The following is a 20,000-nucleotide window of genomic DNA, read 5'->3' on the forward strand; positions in this document are numbered from 1 at the left end:
AAGGTTAGCATCACGACTTTGTTTTGCCTCCAGGTCACAAAACAAGGTAGCAGGTAGTCTTCAACTTACAACCGCAAGGTAGCCCCAAAAAGGGGAATCGCGGGCCCCCCCCGGGACGCTGCGATCATCGTAAAGATGAGTCAGTTGCCAAGCGTCTGAATTTTGATCACCTGACCCCAGGACTATGCGACCGTCATAAATACGAGTCGTTTGACAAGCGTCTGAATTTTTGATCCCGTGACCCCAGGATGTTGCGACCGTCGTAAATACGAGTCGGTTGCCAAGCGTCTGAATTTTGATTTACGTGACCATGGGATGCTGCGGCCGTTGTAAATACGAGTGTTGCCAAGCATCTGAATTTTGTCACGTGACCCTGGGGATGGTGCGATGGTCATAAAAGTGTGGGAACTGGTTTTTCCCAATGCCGTTGTAACCCTGCACGGTCCCTAAACAAACTGTTGTAAGATGAGGACTATCTTGTAATTTATTTTCCCCTTTCGTTATTCGAGAAATATACCGTCAAAGATGTGCGGGAACACCTTTTTGGCTCTGGTGTCCTCTGTGCTTCTCCCTTTTCCTTGGCCTGCCGAAACAGGGCTGGGGGTGTCAGCCAGGGGTCTTCCTAACCTTTCCTGGACTCCATGACAGAAGCAGATGCTCATTTTTGAAGATCTCCCTCTGTCTTCTCCAAGGGCAGCGGGATCGTTTCCCTCTCCATGCCACCGTAGGCCTTGCCTTCATCCCGGCCCAGCCCAGGAGTGGGACCCCAATGGCGGCGGTATCAAAAGAGCCTTTTCCCCCTTAATCCGACAGCATCCCAGATGAGTGAAATCAGTTCTACAGGTAGTCCTCGTCCTCGACTTGAACACTTTGTTAAGTGGCCATTCGAAGTTACAACGGCAGGCAAAAGAAGTGACTTACGACCGGTTTTCCCATACCCGTGATCACATAGTCTACATTCGGATGCTTGGGAACTGACTCGTAATTTTATGATGGTTGCGGTGTCCCGGGATCGTGTGATCCTCCTCTTCAGCGACCTTCTGGCAAGTCAAGTCAGTGATAAGCTAAGATTCAAGGGGGATGGAAGACGAGATAATACGACAAGACAAAACAAGACGACTTGTCGTGGAATTGCGCAGCAGCTGTCCAGAAGAAATCGGAGACACTTAACGCAAACTGGCAGTTTCCCATATATAAATGTATTTCCCATTCTAACTTATAGAGGTCTTTTGTCGTCATCCAGGAAGAAACGATACAGGCCAATCAGGAAGATAGGCACATCCTGAGGTAAAATCAAACAGCGTACAGAACGCAGAGAAGAAAAAGGTGGGGGGAAAAGGGAAACGCCCCCTTTATACTTGGGGCAACCAATCGCAGCATAATCACCTCATACACGAGCAGACGACAGGAACACAGGAACATCATGAGGTAAATTAAACTACGCACAGCACAGAGAAGAAAAAAGGCGGGAAAAAGGGAAACGGCCCGTTTATGCTTATGGCAGCCAATCACGGCGTAGAGAGTCAGCGCGCTCTAATCAAGAGCAACTGTGTGTTTTGGCCTGTCCTCCATTTCACTGCTCCAGCTACTAAATTCAATATCCTATCAGGAAGAGAAGAGGGGGAGGCGAGGAGATTATTTTAATGTTTATTGCCGTTTTCCTGTATACACAATGGCACACATTCAAATGAGAGCCTGGCTGCAGTGCTTTTCTGACATGGTCTCCTAACCCTGAGTCCACCAGAATAGGGATACCCAATCCCCGGGCCGTGTTGATGGGGCTGGCTGGTGCACGTCTGTAGGCACGCACCGACAGCCCCGCTCACGCGAGCGTCACCCATTTTCACGGCCCCACTTGCACGAGCGCCACAGGCGTTCAGGGCCCCACTCGTGCTCGTATCCCTATCAATATTATCGATATTTATCTGCCCTGCTTGGTCTGTTCTCGATGTCTGCACCGTTAACATTCCTTAAAAATCTCGGAGGGAAAAAAAACAAACCCCAAATTCGTGGGGGGGGGGGTGAGGGGAGGGCCTGGCTGAATTGATCCGAAAGGAAGAGAAGAAGGCGCTGGTGGAGCTTGAAGGCCCCACAGCATGGTCTTTGTAGTCACCACATGGGCTTTGTAGTATCGACATTCCCAAGTAGCCACGGGTTCCTCTGGGGTTTTCGATCTGACGGGTTTGTAATCGTTTTAAAAGAAAATGATTTACCGTTACTGCGGAAGAATTGATAAGCTACTGTATGTGTGTGTGTGTTTGTGTGTCTCTCTGTGTGTGTGTATATGTAGGTAGGTAGGTAGGTCTTGGCGTATTCGGGTCTTTTCTCGTGTAGGATTGAGGGTGTCTTGGCGACGTTTCGACGAGGTCCCACTCGTCATCTTCAGGCTGGTGTCTTCGGTTTCGCGCTTGTGTGAGCTTCGAAACCGAAGACACCAGCCTGAAGATGACGAGTGGGACCTCGTCGAAATGTTGACAAGACACCCTCAATCCTACACGGGAAAAGACCCGAATACGCCAAGACCTACATACTTATACCCGTGAAAATCTACGAAAACACACACACACACACAAACAAACATGCTGTGATGTGTTTGTGAGGAGAAGAGAGTTGCGGCGCCCGGGGTTCCCTCTTGTGAAGAGAGGACCCCTTTTCATCCGACCCTTCTCAATAAATCGGGAAAAAACGCTCTTCCTGTCCTGGGTTGGCTTCATGGGCAGCCGTGGATGCTAGGTGGGGTCCGGTGGGGTCGGAGGAGGGAGGGGGGAGGAGGAGGAATCAGAGGAGGGGGAGAAATAAGGGGAGGGAGAGCAGGACGTGGGTTGAGGGGGGGAGGAAGTGGGGGAAGAGAGGGAGAGCAGGAGGAGAGGGAGGAGTTAATAGGAGGGAGGGAGGAGGCTGTGGGGATGGAAGAGGAGGGAGGAGGAGGAAGAGGAGCAGGGGGAGGAAGAGAGGGAGGGAGGGAGGGGAGGGGGAGCAGAAGAGGAAAGAGGAGCGGGAAGGAGAGGGGACATGAGGAAGAGAGGGAGGGCAGGAGGAGTTGGAGTAGGAACCGGGGGAGGAGGGAGGAGGATGTGGGAACGGGGAGGAAGAGAGGAAGAAGGGGGGGAGCAGGAGGGTCTAGGGGGAGCAGAGGAGGGAGAGGGAGAGGGGAGGAAGAGACGGGAGCAGGAAGAGAGGGGAGAGGAGGGGGAAAGAGGGAAGGGAGGAAGGGGAGGAGAGGAGCAGGGGTGCGGGGAGGAGAGGATCCCATCCTCCGGTGCGTGGATCCCTCCCCCTCGGTTCCTTCCTGGGGTTGAAGGGATCCCCTACTGGCGGCGACAGTTCTCGATCCCGAGGGGCTCCAGAGGTTGGGCCTGCTCTCCCGTCTCGGCCGCAGCGGTGCCGAGGGACCGGCGGCAGTGGGACCGTTAAAGGAAGCGGAGGATCTGGACCCTCCTCCATCAGGATTCAGGCTTGGTTCGGGATGGAGACAAGCCCCACTCATGGAGGGTCTTCCTTGTGGCGGGGGGGGGGAACGTCCTGGAAGCAGGACGTGGGCCTGTCCCTTTCCTCTGCAAGGCCGCTTTCCAAAAAGGGGTTCTGGGAAAGAGGGACAACCATCCCGGGTGCGCATTCCCAGGAAATTGGGAAGAGATGCCCAGAGGTGCGGCCGGGATGAAAACACCCTTCTCGTGTCACTCGCTCCTGCTACCCGATTCCCACCTGTTGTGGACATTCCACCCTCCCGTAGTCGGGGCTGAACTTCCCCGCCCTTCGCCGATGCTCTGGGTTCAAATCCCTGCCTGGGGAAGGGAACATCAACCGGCGACGAAAGGACAGCAAGAAAGAGGAAATGGGATCATCTTTTTTTCCCCTGTTCCGTTGGGGTGAGATTGAAGGATTGTGGTGAGGGGGGGGGGGGTTGTAGTATTGTGTGGTGTGTTTTGTAAGGGGATTTTGAGCCAGGCCTCCATGCAGGCAGAGCAGAAAAAGGAGAGAGAGAGAGAGAAAAAGAGAGAGAGAGAGTGAAAGCGAGAGAGAGAGAGAAAGAGAGAGAGAGATGGGTAAAAAAAGAGCCGAAACACTCATCCTCATACGCTCCTGGATTTAATAATAATAATAATAGTAATAATAACAATAACAATAACAACAAAACAACAAACAACAAAATAATAACATAATAATAACAACAAACAACATAATAACAATAAATAATAATAATAATAATATAATAATAATAATAATAATAATAATAATAATAATAATAATAATAATAATTAATAATAATAATATCATGATCTTGATGAACTGATGATGTTACCAAGGTTGGTAATGAAATGAAACATCTGCAAGGAAATAACCAACAAGCCACAAGCTCCCGCGGGAGACCCTTACAGAACTACAGAATCACAGAGTTGGAAGGGGCCTTGGAGGTCATCTAGTCCAACCCCCTGCTCAGGCAGGAGACCCTTACAGGATCGTAGAATAACAGAGTTGGAAGGGACCTCGGAGCTCATCTAGTCCAACCCCATGCTCGAACAGGAGACCCTCACAGAATCCTAGAATCACAGAGCTGAAAAGGGCCTCGGAGGTCATCTAGTCTGACCCCCTGCTCGATCAGGAGACCCTGACAGAGTGACAGAGCTGGAAGGGACCTCGGAGGTCATCTAGTCCGACCCCCTGCTCAGGCAGGAAGCCCTTCTGCCGTATCAGACCAATCGGCTTCTCCAAATTCTTCTGTCAGGCATTTACTAACCGAGACTTAGCCGACTCGGCTGCACCCGTTATTTGCCCGCCAGCGGAAGATCGGCAAAACCGATATTCAGAGTTTCGAACGGAAAGAGCAAACAAAGAGTGGAGCGGCTGCTTCTAGAAGCTTCTTTCGGCAGGAAGGAAGGAAGCCGCAGAAGCCGAGGAGAAAGAGCCCGGAAAAGAAAAAAAAAGGGGAGGAGAGGAGAGGAGAGGAGAGGTTTGGGCTGGGTTGTTTTCCAGAGAGCAGAGGTGGCCTTTACCGGAGTCTTCCTCTCCTGACTTTCAAAGAGCGCCATTTTGCAAACGTCAACACAGGCAAGTCCTCACCTTATGACCAACCTGGAGTCGGACGTTTCTCAGGGCCCCTGTGTTAACCTCGGTCACGAAATGAACGCTTGTCAGTTGAGGACGACCTGGAGTAGACACACAAGGGAGCTTGGAGGTCATCTAGTCCAACCCCTGGTTGAGCAGGAGATCCTTAACAGAATCGCAGAGTTGGAAAGGACCTTGGAGGTCATCTAGTCCAACCCTTGCTAAAGCAGGGGGTCAGACTAGACGACCTCCCAGGTCCCTTCCAGCTCTGTCCTCCTGTGATCCTGTAAGGCTCTCCTGCTAAAGCAGGGGGTCAGACTAGACGACCTCCCAGGTCCCTTCCAGCTCTGTCCTTCTGCGATCCTGTAAGGCTCTCCTGCTGGAGCAGGGGGCTGGACTAGACGACCTCCCAGGTCCCTTCCAGCTCCCTTCTTCTGTGATCCTGTAAGGGTCTCCTGCTAAAGTAGGGGGTCAGACTAGACGACCTCCCAGGTCCCTTCCATAACTCTGTCATTCTGTGATCCTGTAAGGGTCTCCTGCTAAAGCAGGGGGTCAGACTAGATGACCTCCGAAGTCCCTTGCAGCTCTGTTCTTCTATGAGTCTGTCAGGGTCTCCTGCTCAAGCAGGGGGCTGGACTAGACGACCTCCGAGGTCCCTTCCAGCTCTGTCCTCCTGTGATCATGTAAGGCTCTCCTGCTGGAGCAGGGGGCTGGACTAGATGACCTCCGAGGTCCCTTGCAGCTCTGTCCTTCTGCGATCCTGTAAGGCTCTCCTGCTGGAGCAGGGGGCTGGACTAGATGACCTCCGAGGTCCCTTGCAGCTCTGTCCTTCTGCGATCCTGTAAGGCTCTCCTGCTGGAGCAGGGGGCTGGACTAGATGACCTCCGAGGTCCCTTCCAGCTCTGTCCTTCTGTGATCCTGTAAGGGTGTCCTGCTAAAGCAGGGGGTCAGACTAGACAACCTCCCAGGTCCCTTGCAGCTCTGTTCTTCTATGAGTCTGTCAGGGTCTCCTGCTCAAGCAGGGGGCTGGACTAGACGACCTCCCAGGTCCCTTCCATAACTCTGTCCTTCTGCGATCCTGTAAGGGTCTCCTGCTAAAGCAGGGGGGTCAGACTAGACGACCTCCCAGGTCCCTTTTCAGCTCCGTTCTGACCGATTGGACTGCCTGGAGATCTAAATTGCCAGAAAAGGGAGAGAGAGAGAGAGAGAGAGAGAGAGGAGAGGGGGGGCCCTCGGCGCTTCCCGGCAATCACGTGATTGCAGAGAAAGTCTTTTTCCCGCCCCCCCAAAAGCACCCCACCCCCACCCCCAGTCCAGAGGCTTTCCCTCCCCTTATCTACGTCCAGACACCCAGATTTGCAACTACGTTACTGAGAGTTTGACATTTGCAACTAGGTTGCTGAGAGTTTTACTGACTTGGTACTATAGTGTGACTTGCAACATCGTTACTGAGAGTGTTACCTTTGCAACTACATTGCTGAGTTTTGACCTTTGCAACTAACTACCTTAGTGATAGTTTGACATTTGCAACCGCATTGCTGATAGTTTTACTCACTTGATAGTGTGACTTGCAACTTCGTCACTGAGTTTTACCTTTGCAACTACCTTACTGAGAGTTTGAGGTTTGCAACTGCCTTGCTGACTCCCCCCCCCCCCCCATTTGCAACTTTTCGTGGCTGAGAGTTTGACGGATGCAACTAGGTTGCCGGTAGTTTTGCTGACTTGGTGTAGTGTGCTACTGAGAGTTGTTTTGCCTTTGCAACTTCTGTTGCTGACTTTGACATTTGCAACTAGGTTACGGAGAGTTTCACATTTGCAACTAGGTTGCCGATAGTTTTACTGACTTGGTATAGTGTGACTTGCAACATCGTTACTGATAGTTTTACCTTTGCAACTACATTACTGAGTTTTGACATTTGCAACTACCTTAGTGATAGTTTGACATTTGCAACTGCATTGCTGATAGTTTTACTCACTTTATAGTGTGACTTGCAACTTTGTTACTGAGTTTTACCTTTGCAACTACCTTACTGATAGTTTGACATTTGCAACTACATTGCTGATAGTTTTACTGACTTGATAGTGTGACTTGCAACTTTGTTACTGAGAGTTTTGCCTTTGCAACTTCTGTTGCTGAGTTTGACATTTGCAACTAGGTTACTGATACGTTTGACGTTTGCAACTTCATTGCTGAGTTTGACATTTGCAACTAGGTTACTGGTGGTTTGACATTTGCAACTAGGTTGCTGATAGTTTTACTGACTTGGTAGTGTGACTTGCAAGGTCATCACCGATAGTTTTACCTTTGCAACTAGGTCACTGAGTTTTACATTTGCAACTACGTTGCTGATAGTTTTACTGACTTGATAGTGTGACTTGCAACTTTGTTACTGAGAGTTTTACCTTTGCAACTAGGTTACTGATAGTTTTACATTTGCAACTACGTTGCTGATAGTTTTACTGACTTGATAGTGTGACTTGCAACTTTGTTACTGAGAGTTTTACCTTTGCAACTAGGTTACTGATAGTTTGACATTTGCAACTAGGTTGCTGATAGTTTGACATTTGCAACTAGGTTGCTGATAGTTTTACTGACTTGGTAGTGTGACTTGCAACGTCATTACTGATAGTTTTACCTTTGCAACTAGGTCACTGAGTTTTACATTTGCAACTACGTTGCTGATAGTTTTACTGACTTGATAGTGTGACTTGCAACTTTGTTACTGATAGTTTTATCTTTGCAACTATGTTACTGATAGTTTGACATTTGCAACTTTGTTACTGATAGTTTGACATTTGCAACTTCGTTGCTGAGTTTTACATTTGCAACTAGGTTACTGATAGTTTTACTGACTTGGTAGTGTGACTTGCCACTTCGTTACTGATAGTTTTACCTTTGCAACTATTTGCAACTACGTTGCTGGTAGTTTTACATTTGCAACTACATTGCTGATAGTTTTACTGACTTGACAGTGTGACTTGCAACTTTGTTATTGATAGTTTTATCTTTGCAACTACATTACTGATAGTTTGACATTTGTAACTAGGTTGCTGATAGTTTTAATGACTTGGTAATGTGACTTGCAACTTTGTTACTGATAGTTTGACATTTGCAACTAGGCTGCTGATAGTTTTACTGACTTGGTAATGTGACTTGCAACTTTGTTACTGATAGTTTGACATTTGCAACTAGATTACTGAGTTTATACCTTTGCAACTACCTTACTGATAGTTTGACATTTGCAACTACTTTGCTGATAGTTTTACTGACTTGGTAGTGTGACTTGCAACTTTGTTACTGAGTTTTACCTTTGCAACTACCTTACTGATAGTTTGACACTTGCAACTTCGTTACTGATAGTTTGACATTTGCAACTACGTTGCTGATAAGTTTTACTGGTAGTGTGACTTGCAACTTTGTTACTGATAGTTTGACATTTGCAACTACATTCCTGAGTTTTTACATTTGCAACTACCTTACTGATAGTTTGACATCTGCAACTACGTCCCTGATAGTTTTGCTGACTTGGCAGTGGGGCTTGCAACGTCTCTTACTGACAGTTTTGCATTTGCAACTAGGTTACTGATGGTTTTACCTTTGATTTGCAACTAGGTTACCGATATTTTTTACTGACTGATACTTTTGACTGGGCACCTTACTCATGGTTTTACTGACATTTTGATTTGCAGCTACGTTACTGATAAATTTTCCATTTGACCTTTCAAGGTCCCTTCCAAGCCTGTCGTTCTGTCAATTCTATCAGGATCTCCTACTTGAGCTGGGGCGGTTGGACTAGATGACCTCCAAGGTCCCTTCGTCTTGTGATTCTGGAATGGTCTCCGGCTTGAGCCGGGAGTTGGACTAGGTGACCTCCGAGGTCCCTTCCAACTCTCTGATTCTGTCATTCTGTAAGGGTCTCTGGCTCATCCCGGTGGGGGGGGGGAAGGGGTTGGACTAGATGACCTCCAAGGTCCCTATTCTATTCTATCTAGCTCTCGGATTTCGAGCGTTCTACCAATCCGCTTGTCCTCCCCAGGGTCCCCCCACACCCTACCTCTGAGCCAACCCCCCCTCCACCCGCCCCCCCTTCCCATCCACTGGTGGGATTCAAATACGTGAACAGCCGGTTCTCTGCATGGATGCCACTTCCGGAAGTTCATTCTGGGACTTGGAAAACAAAAAAATTAGCTATCTGCTAAAGGAGGGCAGACCAGTTCAATCCCACCACTGGAGAGAAGGGATGGGGGAAATGGAGGGAAGGAAGGAAGGAAGGAAGGAAGGAAGGAGGGAGGGAGGGAGGGAGGGAGGAATGGAATGGAATGGAATAAGAATAAGAAATAGAATAGAATAGAATAGAATAGAATAGAATAGAATAGAATAGAATGGAATGGAATGGAATGGAATGGAATGGAATGGAATGGAATGGAATGGAATGGAATGGAATGGAATAAGAAATAAGAAATAAGAAATAAGAAATAGGAAATAGGAAATAGGAAATAGGAAATAAGAAATAGAATAGAATAGAATAGAATAGAATAGAATAGAATAGAATAGAATAGAATAGAATAGGAAATAGAATAGAATAGAATAGAATAGAATAGAATAAGAAATAAGAAATAAGAAATAAGAAATAAGAATAGAATAGAATAGAATAGAATAGAATAGAATAGAATAGAAGAATAGAATAGAATAGAATAGAATAGAATAGAATAGAATAGAATAGAATAGAATAGAATAGAATAAGAAAGAATAGAATAGAATAGAATAGAATAGAATAGAATAGAATAGAATAGAATAATAGAATAGAATAGAATAGAATAAGAAATAAGAAATAAGAAATAAGAATAGAATAGAATAGAATAGAATGGAATGGAATGGAATGGAATGGAATGGAATAGAATAGAATAGAATAGAATAGAATAGAATAGAATAGAATAAGAAATAAGAAATAAGAAATAAGAAATAAGAAATAGAATAGAATAGAATAAAATAAGAAATAAGAAATAAGAATAGAATAGAATAGAATAGAATAGAATAGAATAGAATAGAATAGAATAGAATAGAATAGAATAGAATAGAATAGAATAGAATAAGAAATAGAATAGAATAGAATAGAAAATATGGAATGGAACGGAACACAACACAACACAACATGGAATGGAACAGAACAGAAGAGAACAGAACAGAACACAGAAGAGAACAGAACAGAATAGAATCACAGAGCTGGAAGGGACCTTGGCGGTCTTCTAGTCCAGCCCCCCCTCCCCGCTCAGGCAGGAGATGAAGCCTTGAGAAGCCAGCCAAAAAGTGCAACCGGGCAACAGATAACAGGTGGAGAGACACACGCCTTGTCCCTGGTTGAACCCGGACAAAGTCCCAGGCGCGCCTGCATTTTACGGCCCTGGTTATACCTGGGATCCATCAACGGCTCACCTGAAGGTCCGCCGTTCCCTGCCTTCCGGGGGGGAGGGAGCCTCCAGAGTTCTTCTAGGGTTGGTGGACCATGGGGCCCTGGGACCCCTCCCTCCCCTGCTGGATCAGCTCCGGAGAAATCACAAAAGATTTAATCTTTGAGAAGCCAGAAAAGGGAAACCGAGGAACAGATAAGGGGGAGAGACCCGCCTTGTCCACACAGCGCTGAGGTTGTACCCGGACAAAGTCCCAGGTGCATTTTATGCTCCTGTTTATACCTGGGACCCATCAGCGGCTCACCTGAAGGTCCGCCGTTCCCAGCCTTCCGGGAGGGAGGGGGGGGGGTATGCCGAGCGCTTCTTGGGCTGGTGGGGCTGCTTGGGAGGCAGATTAATAATAATAAGTATCATAATAAAGTCGGAAGGGACCTTGGAGGTCATCTAGTCCAACACACTGCTTAAGCAGGAGACCCTTACAGAACAGGAGAGTTAAAATAGAGTAGAGTAGAGTAGAGTAGAGTAGAGTAGAGTAGAGTAGAGTAGAGTAGAGTAGAGAAGAGAAGAGAAGAGAGGAGAAGAAGAAAAGGAAAAAAGAATTAAGAAATCAGAATAGAATAGAACAGAACAGAATAGAATACGGAATGGAACGGAACAGAACGGAAGAGAATAGAAAAAGGAAATAAGAAATAAATAAGAAATAAGAATAGAATAGAATAGAATAGAATAGAATAGAATAGAATAGAATAAGAAAAGGAAATAAGAAATAATAAAATAGAATAGAATAGAATAGAATAGAATAGAATAGAATAGAATAGAATAGAATAAGAAAAAGAAATAAGAAATAAGAAATAAAGAATAGAATAGAATAGAATAAGAAAAAGAAATAAGAAATAAAGAATAGAATAGAATAAGAAAAAGAAATAAGAAATAAGAAAGAATAGAATAGAATAGAATAGAATAGAATAAGAAAAAGAAATAAGAAATAAAGAATAGAATAGAATAAGAAAAAGAAATAAGAAATAAGAAAGAATAGAATAGAATAGAATAGAATAGAATAAGAAAAAGAAATAAGAAATAAAGAATAGAATAGAATAGAATAAGAAAAAGAAATAAGAAATAAAGAATAGAATAGAATAAGAAAAAGAAATAAGAAATAAGAAATAAGAAATAAGAAATAAGAAAGAATAGAATAGAATAGAATAGAATAGAATAGAATAAGAAAAGGAAATAAGAAATAATAAAGAATAGAATAGAATAGAATAGAATAGAATAGAATAGAATAGAATAGAATAGAATAGAATAGAATAGAATAGAATAGAATAGAATAGAATAGGAAAAAGAAATAAGAAATAAGAAATAAAGAATAGAATAGAATAGAATAGAATAGAATAGAATAGAATAGAATAGAATAGAATAGAATAGAATAAGAAAAAGAAATAAGAAATAAGAAATAAGAAATAAGAAATAAAGAATAGAATAGAATAGAATAGAATAGAATAGAATAGAATAGAATAGAATAAGAAAAAGAAATAAGAAATAAAGAATAGAATAGAATAGAATAGAATAGAATAGAATAGAATAGAATAAGAAAAAGAAATAAGAAATAAGAAATAAGAAATAATAGAATAGAATAGAATAGGATAAGAAAAAGAAATAAGAAATAAGAAATAAGAAATAAGAAATAAGAATAGAACAGAACAGAACAGAACAGAACAGAATAGAAAATATGGGAAAAATAAAATGAGCGGAATGGAGTGGAGTGGAGTGGAATAGAAACTGGAAGGGACCTTGGAGGTCATCCAGTCCAGCCCCCTGCTCGAGCAGGAGAACCCATCCCATTTCAGACAGGGGGGACTCTCTCGTCTCTTCTTCCACTGCCACCTCAACCCCTTGGCCGCAAGTGACTGGCGCCGTCCCTGGTGTGAGGTGTTGCCGTGTGTGTGTGTGTGTGTGTGTGTGTGTGTGTGTGTGTGTGTGTGTGATGCTAAAGGGAGGTTTTCGAAGGAAGGTTTTCAAGGAGTGTGTGGAACGGTCTAGGCCAGGGTGGGTCTCCCGCTTGGGCAGGGGGTTGGACTAGATGACCTCCGAGGCCCCTTCCATTCTTCCAGGGTTCTGCAAGGGTCTTCTTGCCTGAGCAGGGGGTTGGACTGGACGACCTCCATCTCTGCTATTCCCGTTAGGAACCTAGAACCGCAGAGCTGAAAGGGACCTTGGAGGTCATCCAGCCCAACCCCCTTGCTCAAGCGGGGGAGAGAGAGAGTCTATAAATGAAATGAACCTTTGTTGTCAAAGTACAACCATGTGTACACTGAGATTAGCTACAGCGCCATTTCAAACAAACGGTTGTCCAGTGTCTTCTTATCAAAACCTCCGAGCTCTCCACATCTTTGTGTGTGTGTGTGTGTGTGTGTGTGTGTGTGACGTGGGCACCAAAATTGGCCACGGTATTCCAGGTGTGGCCTTACTAAGGCTTTACGAAGCGGGACTAATCGACTTCGCCCTCACCTTGATTCCTGGCCTCTTGTCTACACAACCCAGGATTGCGTCGGCTGTTTCGGGCCGCTGCTGCCGCCGCACGCGGTCTTGGCTTGCGGTCAAGGGATCGCCCGCTAGGACTCCGAGGCCCATCTCCCAGTTCTCGCTTTTGAGCCCGGCCTTGCCCGATCTGTACTTACGTCTTTCGATTGATTTTTTTTCCCCGCCTAAATGTAAAACGTTGCTTTTCTCCACATTAAATTTCTTTTTTTTTTGGTCAGGCCTTACCAAGCGGTACTGACAATTCCCGCCTTCTTGATCCTATCCCTCCGTTAAGGCGGCTTAAACCAAATCCACAACTTTTTTCTCGAGTCGTCTAGTTACTAGCTTGGCGTCTGTTGTACATCAGTCTTAAAATCTTCCAAATGAGCGTATGCCTCCAACGTAATGGATCAAGAGGGTGCGTTAAATGACGTGGTGCAAAACATACGAGACCGTACTCTTTAAGTTGCCACGTGGCGCAAAGGATTGAGAGCGTATGTTATGTCACAACCGGGTGCAAAGGATCGAGACTGTGTCTTAAGTGACAACGTGGTGCCAAGGATTGAGAGCATATGTAAAGTTACCACCTGGCGCAAAGCATCGAGACCGTATGTTAAGTGACAATGTGGTGCAAAGGATCGAGAACATACATTAAGTTACAACAGGGTGGAAAGGATCGAGACTGTGTCTTAAGTGACAATGTGGTGCAAAGGATCGAGAACATATGTTAAGTTACAACAGGGTGCAAAGGATTGAGACTGTATGTTAAGTGTCAACGCGGGGCCAAGGATTGAGAGCATATGCTAAGTTACAACCTGTCGCAAAGCATCGAGACTGTATGTTAAGTTACAACATGGTGCAAGGGATCGAGAACATATGTTGTTAAGTCACAACACGGTGCAAACGATCAAGAGCGTATGTTAAGTTACAACACGGCACCAAGAATTGAGAGCATGTTAAGTTACAATGTGGCACCAAGGATCAAGAGTGCATGTTGTTACATGGTGCAAAAGGTTCGACACCGTAAAAGTTGCAACACGGTGCCAGGGATCGAGACCGTATGGTAAGTTACAACATGGTTCAAAGAATCGAGACCATACGTTAAGTTACATCATGGTGCAAGGGATCGAGACCGTACGTTAAGTTACAAGATGGTCCAAGGGACTGAGACCATGTGGTAAGTTAAAAACCTGGTTGTTTGAATTGTCTGGCCTGGACTGAGGGATTTTAAATTATATTAAATTTTAAATTTTAAATTTTAAATTTTAAATTTTAAATTTTAAATTTTAAATTTTAAATTTTAAATTTTAAATTTTAAATTTTAAATTTTAAATTTTAAATTTTAAATTTTAAATTTTAATGTTATCTCAATTGTGGGCTTGTATTAATTTAATTTTATTTTATTCTCTCTTTTGTATTGTTTTTAACTTGCCCTGTGAACCGCCCTGAGTCCTTTCGGGAATAGGGCGGTATATAAATTCAACTAATACATAAATAATAAATGAATAAACACGGTACAACGGTTCGAGACCGTGTGGTAAGTTGCAACATGGTTGAAAGGATCGAGACCGTCTCGCCACTTACAACACGGTGCAAAGGATGGAGACCATATGTTAAGTTACAGCATGGCACAAAGGATCGAGACGGTATGTTAAGTTGCAGCACGTACGATTTTATTATTCAGGTTAAATACAGAAGAATCTGCTCAACTAACAGCACGAAATTAGCAGTAGAGAAAAGCCAAATGCAATTTACGGTCGGCCGGACTCGAGACTGGTAACACCCTTGACCCCCTCCCTCGGGCTCAGCCTGGTCATCTACATCAAGGTTCCCCAACCCCCAGGGTTGTGGACCAACACCGGTCCAAGGCGTGCCAGGTAACCGGTCCACGGGATGCAAGCAGCACACGAAGCCGCGCCGCCTTCGGTCCGCGGGAAAATCCTCTCTCCGCGGAACGACTCCCGGTTGGCCAAAAGGTTGGGGGGGGTCCCGCCGATCAATATGAACACAGACACAGCCCCTCTTCCCACGTTCAGACCAGAAGCTCTGTCCCGAAGATTTCACTTCCTGGAAAAATAACGCTCGATCAGGAAATAGATAAAGCCGAAGGCAGACAAAGTGACAATCACCTTGAGGACCATCTTTTCTTTCCACCCCAAAGCATTCTCGGCTTTTTTGCGGGCCTGTCGGTTCTCCGTCAGGAAATTTTTGACCAGCTCATCCCTCAAGTTGGGCTCCCGGTACAGCCGGTTGACGTAGTATCTCGACCCGTTCTCGTAAACGGTCCTCTCCACCATCCCCATCAGCTCCGAGACCTGCCTCTGCCGCTCGGCTTCCGCGGCCTTGTTGTTGAAGCCGCAGAAGCGGTTGCCGCACTGCCGGATCAGGGCCCGCAGGTTCCGGTTGTCGGATTCTGCCACGTACTCCTGCAGGGGGCTCCCTCCCAAGTCCTCCTGGCAGGTGAAGAGGACGATGGTGTGCCTGGCGGACTCGGCCCCAAAGATATCCCAGACACACTTTGCGGCGGTCGCGTCTTCCGCGGTGAAGCGCCCCACCTGGGTCACCAAGATCAGGGCGTGGGGGCCGGGCCGGGAGAAGTCGATGCAAGACATGACCTCGCGTCGGACAATCTCGTCGTAGTTTTCGGACTCGAAGAGGGCGGGCGTGTCGACCACGTAAACCTTCCTGCTCCTCCACCTTCCCTCCCCCCTTTGGCACCTCAAGGTGGTGGTCTTCACTCCCAGGACGGATTGGAACACCCTCTGGCCAAGGATGGTGTTGCCCGTGGCGCTTTTCCCACCTCCGGACTTCCCAACCAGGATCAGCCGGAATTCGGCGTCCTCCCCTGCGAGTTTGGAAGAGAGAGGGAGAGTCTTAGGGCGGAGTGGAGTTATACGGCTGTTGACACGAGAGAGAGAGAGAGAGAGAGAGAGAGAGAGAGAGAGAGAAAGAGAGGGAGGGAGGGAGGGAGGGAGGGAGGGAGGGAGGGAGGGAGATATATGATAGAGAGAAAGAGAGAAATGGGTAGCTAGAAAGATGAAAGAGAAATGATAGCTAGAGAGAATGACATAGAAATTATAGACACACATATACACAATAGATAGCTATAAAGAGAGAGAGAGAGAAAAAATGAGAGATGGATAGATAATAATTAGAGATGATAGAGGTGGATAGCTAGAGTGGTAGATAATAGGTAGATAGATAGATAGATAGATAGATAGATAGATAGATAGATAGATAGATAGATAGATAGATAGATAGATACATAACTAGAGAGATAATGATAGAGATGGATAGAATGATAGATTGTAGAGAGATGATAGAAATGGATAAATAGCTAGAGATAGAATGACAGATATAGATAGATATAAATTAGGTGATAGAGATAGATATAGGATAGATAGATAGATAGATAGATAGATAGATAGATAGATAGATAGATAGATATAGATGAGATATAATGATAGAGATGGATAGAGAGAATGATAGTAGAGAGATGATAGAGGTGGATAAATAGCTAGAGAGATAGAATGATAGATATAGATAGATAGATAGATAGATAGATAGATAGATAGATAGATAGATAGATAGATATGGATAGATAACTAGAGAGATGTCATAATGATAGAATGATAGTAGAGAGATGATAGAGGTGGATAAATAGCTAGAGAGAGAATGACATAGATAGATAGATAGATAGATAGATAGATAGATAGATAGATAGATAGATAGATAGATAGATATGGATAGATAACTAGAGAGATATAATGATATGGATAGAGAGAATGATAGAGAGATGATAGAGGTGGATAAATAGAGAGGGATGATAGAGATGGATAGAATGATAGTAGAGATGATAGAAATGGATAAATAGCTAGAGATAGAATTCAATGACATATAGATAGATATAAATTAGGTGATAGAGATAAATATAGGATGGATAGATAGATAGATAACTAGAGAGATAGAGATGTTTAGAGAGAATGATAGTAGAGAGATGATAGATGATAGAGATGGATAGAGAGAATGATATAGTAGAGAGATGATAGAGATGGATAAGTAGCTAGATAGCTAGCTAGACAGACAGACAAGAGTCTTTTGTGACCTTCTGACTAGCAAAGTCATGGGGGGGAGGAGTCAGATTCACTTACCGACCATGGTTTTGACCTCAATAAATGCAACCATGCCCTTAACAACGGCGGCAGCCAAGCTGATAACAACAGGGCAATGCTCCCTTAGCAGATGTCTCGTTCGGCGACAGAATCGCCCACCGATAGAAACCTCACTCTCCGTCCCGGTCGTCAAGGACTACCACCCCCCAGCGTACGATGGCTCAGTGGAACGTTTCAATCTCGTCAGGGGCCCGGAGGTACAGAGGCAGGGCGTCCTCCTCTTACGACCGTAACTGGGGCCCGCGAGACGTTTTGTTAAGTGACCCTTCCCTGCCCCCGTGGTTGAGTTGGTCACCCGGTCGCTAAGTGAATCTGGCTTCGTACGGAAGGTTTGCCAAACGGGACCTCGCGGACACTAGGGCCGACTTGTCATAAATGTGAATCGGTTGCCGAGCGTCCGGAGTTTGGAGGGCGCGACCACGGGGAATGCTGCGACGGTCGCGAAGGGTGATAAGGGATTGTGGGAGGGTGACAAGGGATTGTGGGAGTCCCCTTTTTCCGGTGCCGCCGTAAGGTGGAACGAGCAGGCAGCAAACGACAACTTGTCCCGGGAGGGAAGCGAAGGGACTTGTGATCCTTACCTGCTGGGCCTCCCCACTCCACGTCGGCCTGAAAGAAGGGCAGGGAAGAAAAAAAAGGGAATTAGGAGACGGAAGCTGACGGGAAGCCATGCGAGGGAGAGGAGAGGACAGGAGAGGAGGGAGGGAGGGAGGGAAGCAATCCAGGGAAAGGGACGGGAAAGTTTGGGAATTGGAGCCAAAAGGGATTGCCGGGAAAAGTATTGACCGGGGAGGGAGGGAGGGAAAGGAGGAGGGAGGAATAAAGGAGGGAGGAAGAAGGGAAGGAGTAAAGAAAGAAAGAAAGAAAGAAAGAAAGAGAAGGAAAGAAAGAAAGAAAGAAAGAGAAAGAAAGAAAGAAAGAAAGAAAGAAAGAAAGAAAGAAAGAAAGAGGGAGGGAGGGAGGGAGGAAGGAAGGAAGGAAGGAAGGAAGGAGGAGGAATAAAGGAGGGTAGAAAAAGGGAAGGGAAGGAGAAAGAAAGAAAGAAAGAAAGGAAGGAAGAGGAAGGGAGGGAGGGAGGGAGGAAGGAAAGAAGGAAGAAAAGTAAAGGGAGGGAGGGAGGAAGAAGGAAGGAAAAAGGGAAGGGAAGGAGAAAGAAAGAAAGAAAGGAAGGAAGAGGAAGGGAGGGAGGGAGGAAGGAAAGAAGGAAGAAAAGTAAAGGGAGGGAGGGAGGGAAGAAGGAAGGAAAAAGGGAGGGAAGGAGAAAGGAAGGAAGAGGAAGGGAGGGAAAAGGAAGGGAGGGAGAAGGGAAGGGAAGGAGAAACAAAGTAAGGAGAGGAAGAAGGAAGGAAGGAAGGAAGGAAGGAAGGAAGGAAGGAAGAGGAAGGGTTGGTTGGTAGATAGGTGGAAATAATAGACAAGATTGATAGAGGGGGATAGATAGAAACATACAAAGAAGGAAGGAAGGAAAGAAAGAAAGAAAGAAAGAAAGAAAGAAAGAGAGAGAGAGAGAGAGATAGAAAGAGGAAAGGAAGGAAGGAAGAGGAAGGGTTGGTTGGTAGATGGAAATGATAGATTAGATCAATAGAGGGGGACAGATAGAAACATACAAAGAAGGAAAGAAAGAAAAGAAAGAAAGGAAGGAAAGGAAGGAAGGAAGGAAGGAAGGAAGGAAGGAAGGAAGGAAGAGGAAGGGTTGGTTGGTAGATAGGTGGAAATAATAGACAAGATGATAGAGGGGGATAGATAGAAACATACAAAGAAAGAAGGAAGGAAGGAAGGAAGGAAGGAAGGAAGGAAGGAGGGAAGGAAAAGGGGAAGGGGGGAGGGAGGGAGGGATGAAGGAAGGAGGGAAGAGAAGGGAGGGAATCGAAGGCAGGGCGCCGGGGAGACGTAGCACGGAGCCACCCAGGGCTGCCGAGTCAGGAGGGGAGTATACAGACTCCTGACTTCCGGGAAGGAAGGAAGGAAGGAAGGGGCCGGGGACCCTCCCTTGGAGACTGCGCCCCATCCTCTCCCCGTACCTACCTGGGGCCAGTCCCCCACTGCCTCGTAAGCCATCTCTCCTCCCTTCCTCTTCCTGCCGTCCGTTTTTCCGGCCGTCTTTCTGCCCGTCCGTCCGCCCGTCCGTCTTTCCTTCCTCTCCTCTCGTCTCTTTGCGTTCCCCTCTACCTCTTTCCCTTTGTCCTTTTGGAAGGGTGGGTTGGCTGGCTGCAATATCGGGAGGGGGAGGAGGAGGAGGAGGGGGAGGTCACACCATCGCCGCGGCAACGCAGGAGGGGGTCTCTCTCCCACCTGGGGGGAGCCCCCCACCTCTTCCTGGGATTTCCCCCCCTCCCGAGGCCTGCTGGGGGACACCCCCTCCCCACACCTGACCTCCAGGCTGCGCCGTTCGTCCGTCCAATGGGAGTCTCCTGCTTGGGCCACGGGGTGGGACTAGATGATCTCCCGGGTCTCCTTTCGGATCTGGGATTCTCTTGGGCGAAAAAATCCCTGGCTGCCTCGGAGGCCGACCTTCCTGGCCGGAGGTAGAGCTGGAAGGGGCCTCCCGTGTGTGTGTGTGTGTGTGTGTGTGTGTGTGTGTGTGTGTGTGGTCATCTAGTCCAGCCCCCTGCTGGAGCAAGAGACTTTACAGATGTACAGAACAATAGAAGGGACCTGGGAGGTCATCCAGTCCAACCCCCTGCTACAGCAGGAGACCCCTACAGAATCACAGAATGACAGGAGTTGGAAGGGGCCTCGGAGGTCATCTAATCTAGCCCCCTGCTCAAGCAAGAGACTTTACAGACCTACAGAATAATAGAAGGGACCTTGGAGGTCATCCAGTTCAGCCCCCTCGTCAAGCAGGAGACCCTT

At 46.3% G+C, this 20,000-nt stretch overlaps 2 protein-coding genes and 1 long non-coding RNA gene across 4 annotated transcripts in view; 1 reads left to right on the plus strand and 2 right to left on the minus strand.

Moving 5' to 3' along the window:
• The window catches only part of LOC310650459 (GTPase IMAP family member 5-like), a 7,575-nt gene extending 4,995 nt beyond the window's left edge, over nucleotides 1–2,580 (plus strand). For both annotated transcript variants that reach the window (XM_083380013.1, XM_083380012.1), the window contains one exon: nucleotides 1–2,580. This exon is cut by the window's left edge. In XM_083380013.1, the coding sequence (XP_083236139.1) occupies nucleotides 1–2 (2 nt within the window). In that variant the 3' untranslated portion in view covers nucleotides 3–2,580.
• The window catches only part of LOC310650467, a 376,544-nt gene that overhangs the window by 144,017 nt on the left and 212,527 nt on the right, over nucleotides 1–20,000 (minus strand). The gene's annotated exons all lie outside the window — the stretch shown is intronic.
• Nucleotides 14,627–20,000, minus strand: part of LOC310650460 (GTPase IMAP family member 2-like) — a 10,505-nt gene continuing 5,131 nt past the window's right edge. Inside the window, exons 2-4 of the mRNA XM_083380014.1 lie at nucleotides 19,173–19,355; nucleotides 17,729–17,756; nucleotides 14,627–15,820 (exon numbers count right to left, since the gene is read on the minus strand). Of these exons, the coding sequence (XP_083236140.1) occupies nucleotides 15,036–15,820; nucleotides 17,729–17,756; nucleotides 19,173–19,205 (846 nt within the window). The 5' untranslated portion in view covers nucleotides 19,206–19,355 and the 3' untranslated portion in view covers nucleotides 14,627–15,035. The remainder of the gene's footprint in view (nucleotides 15,821–17,728; nucleotides 17,757–19,172; nucleotides 19,356–20,000) is intronic.

Source organism: Vipera ursinii (genome assembly GCF_947247035.1).
Source record: "Vipera ursinii genome assembly, contig: SUPER_Z_unloc_1, whole genome shotgun sequence".
Lineage (NCBI taxonomy): Eukaryota > Metazoa > Chordata > Lepidosauria > Squamata > Viperidae > Vipera > Vipera ursinii.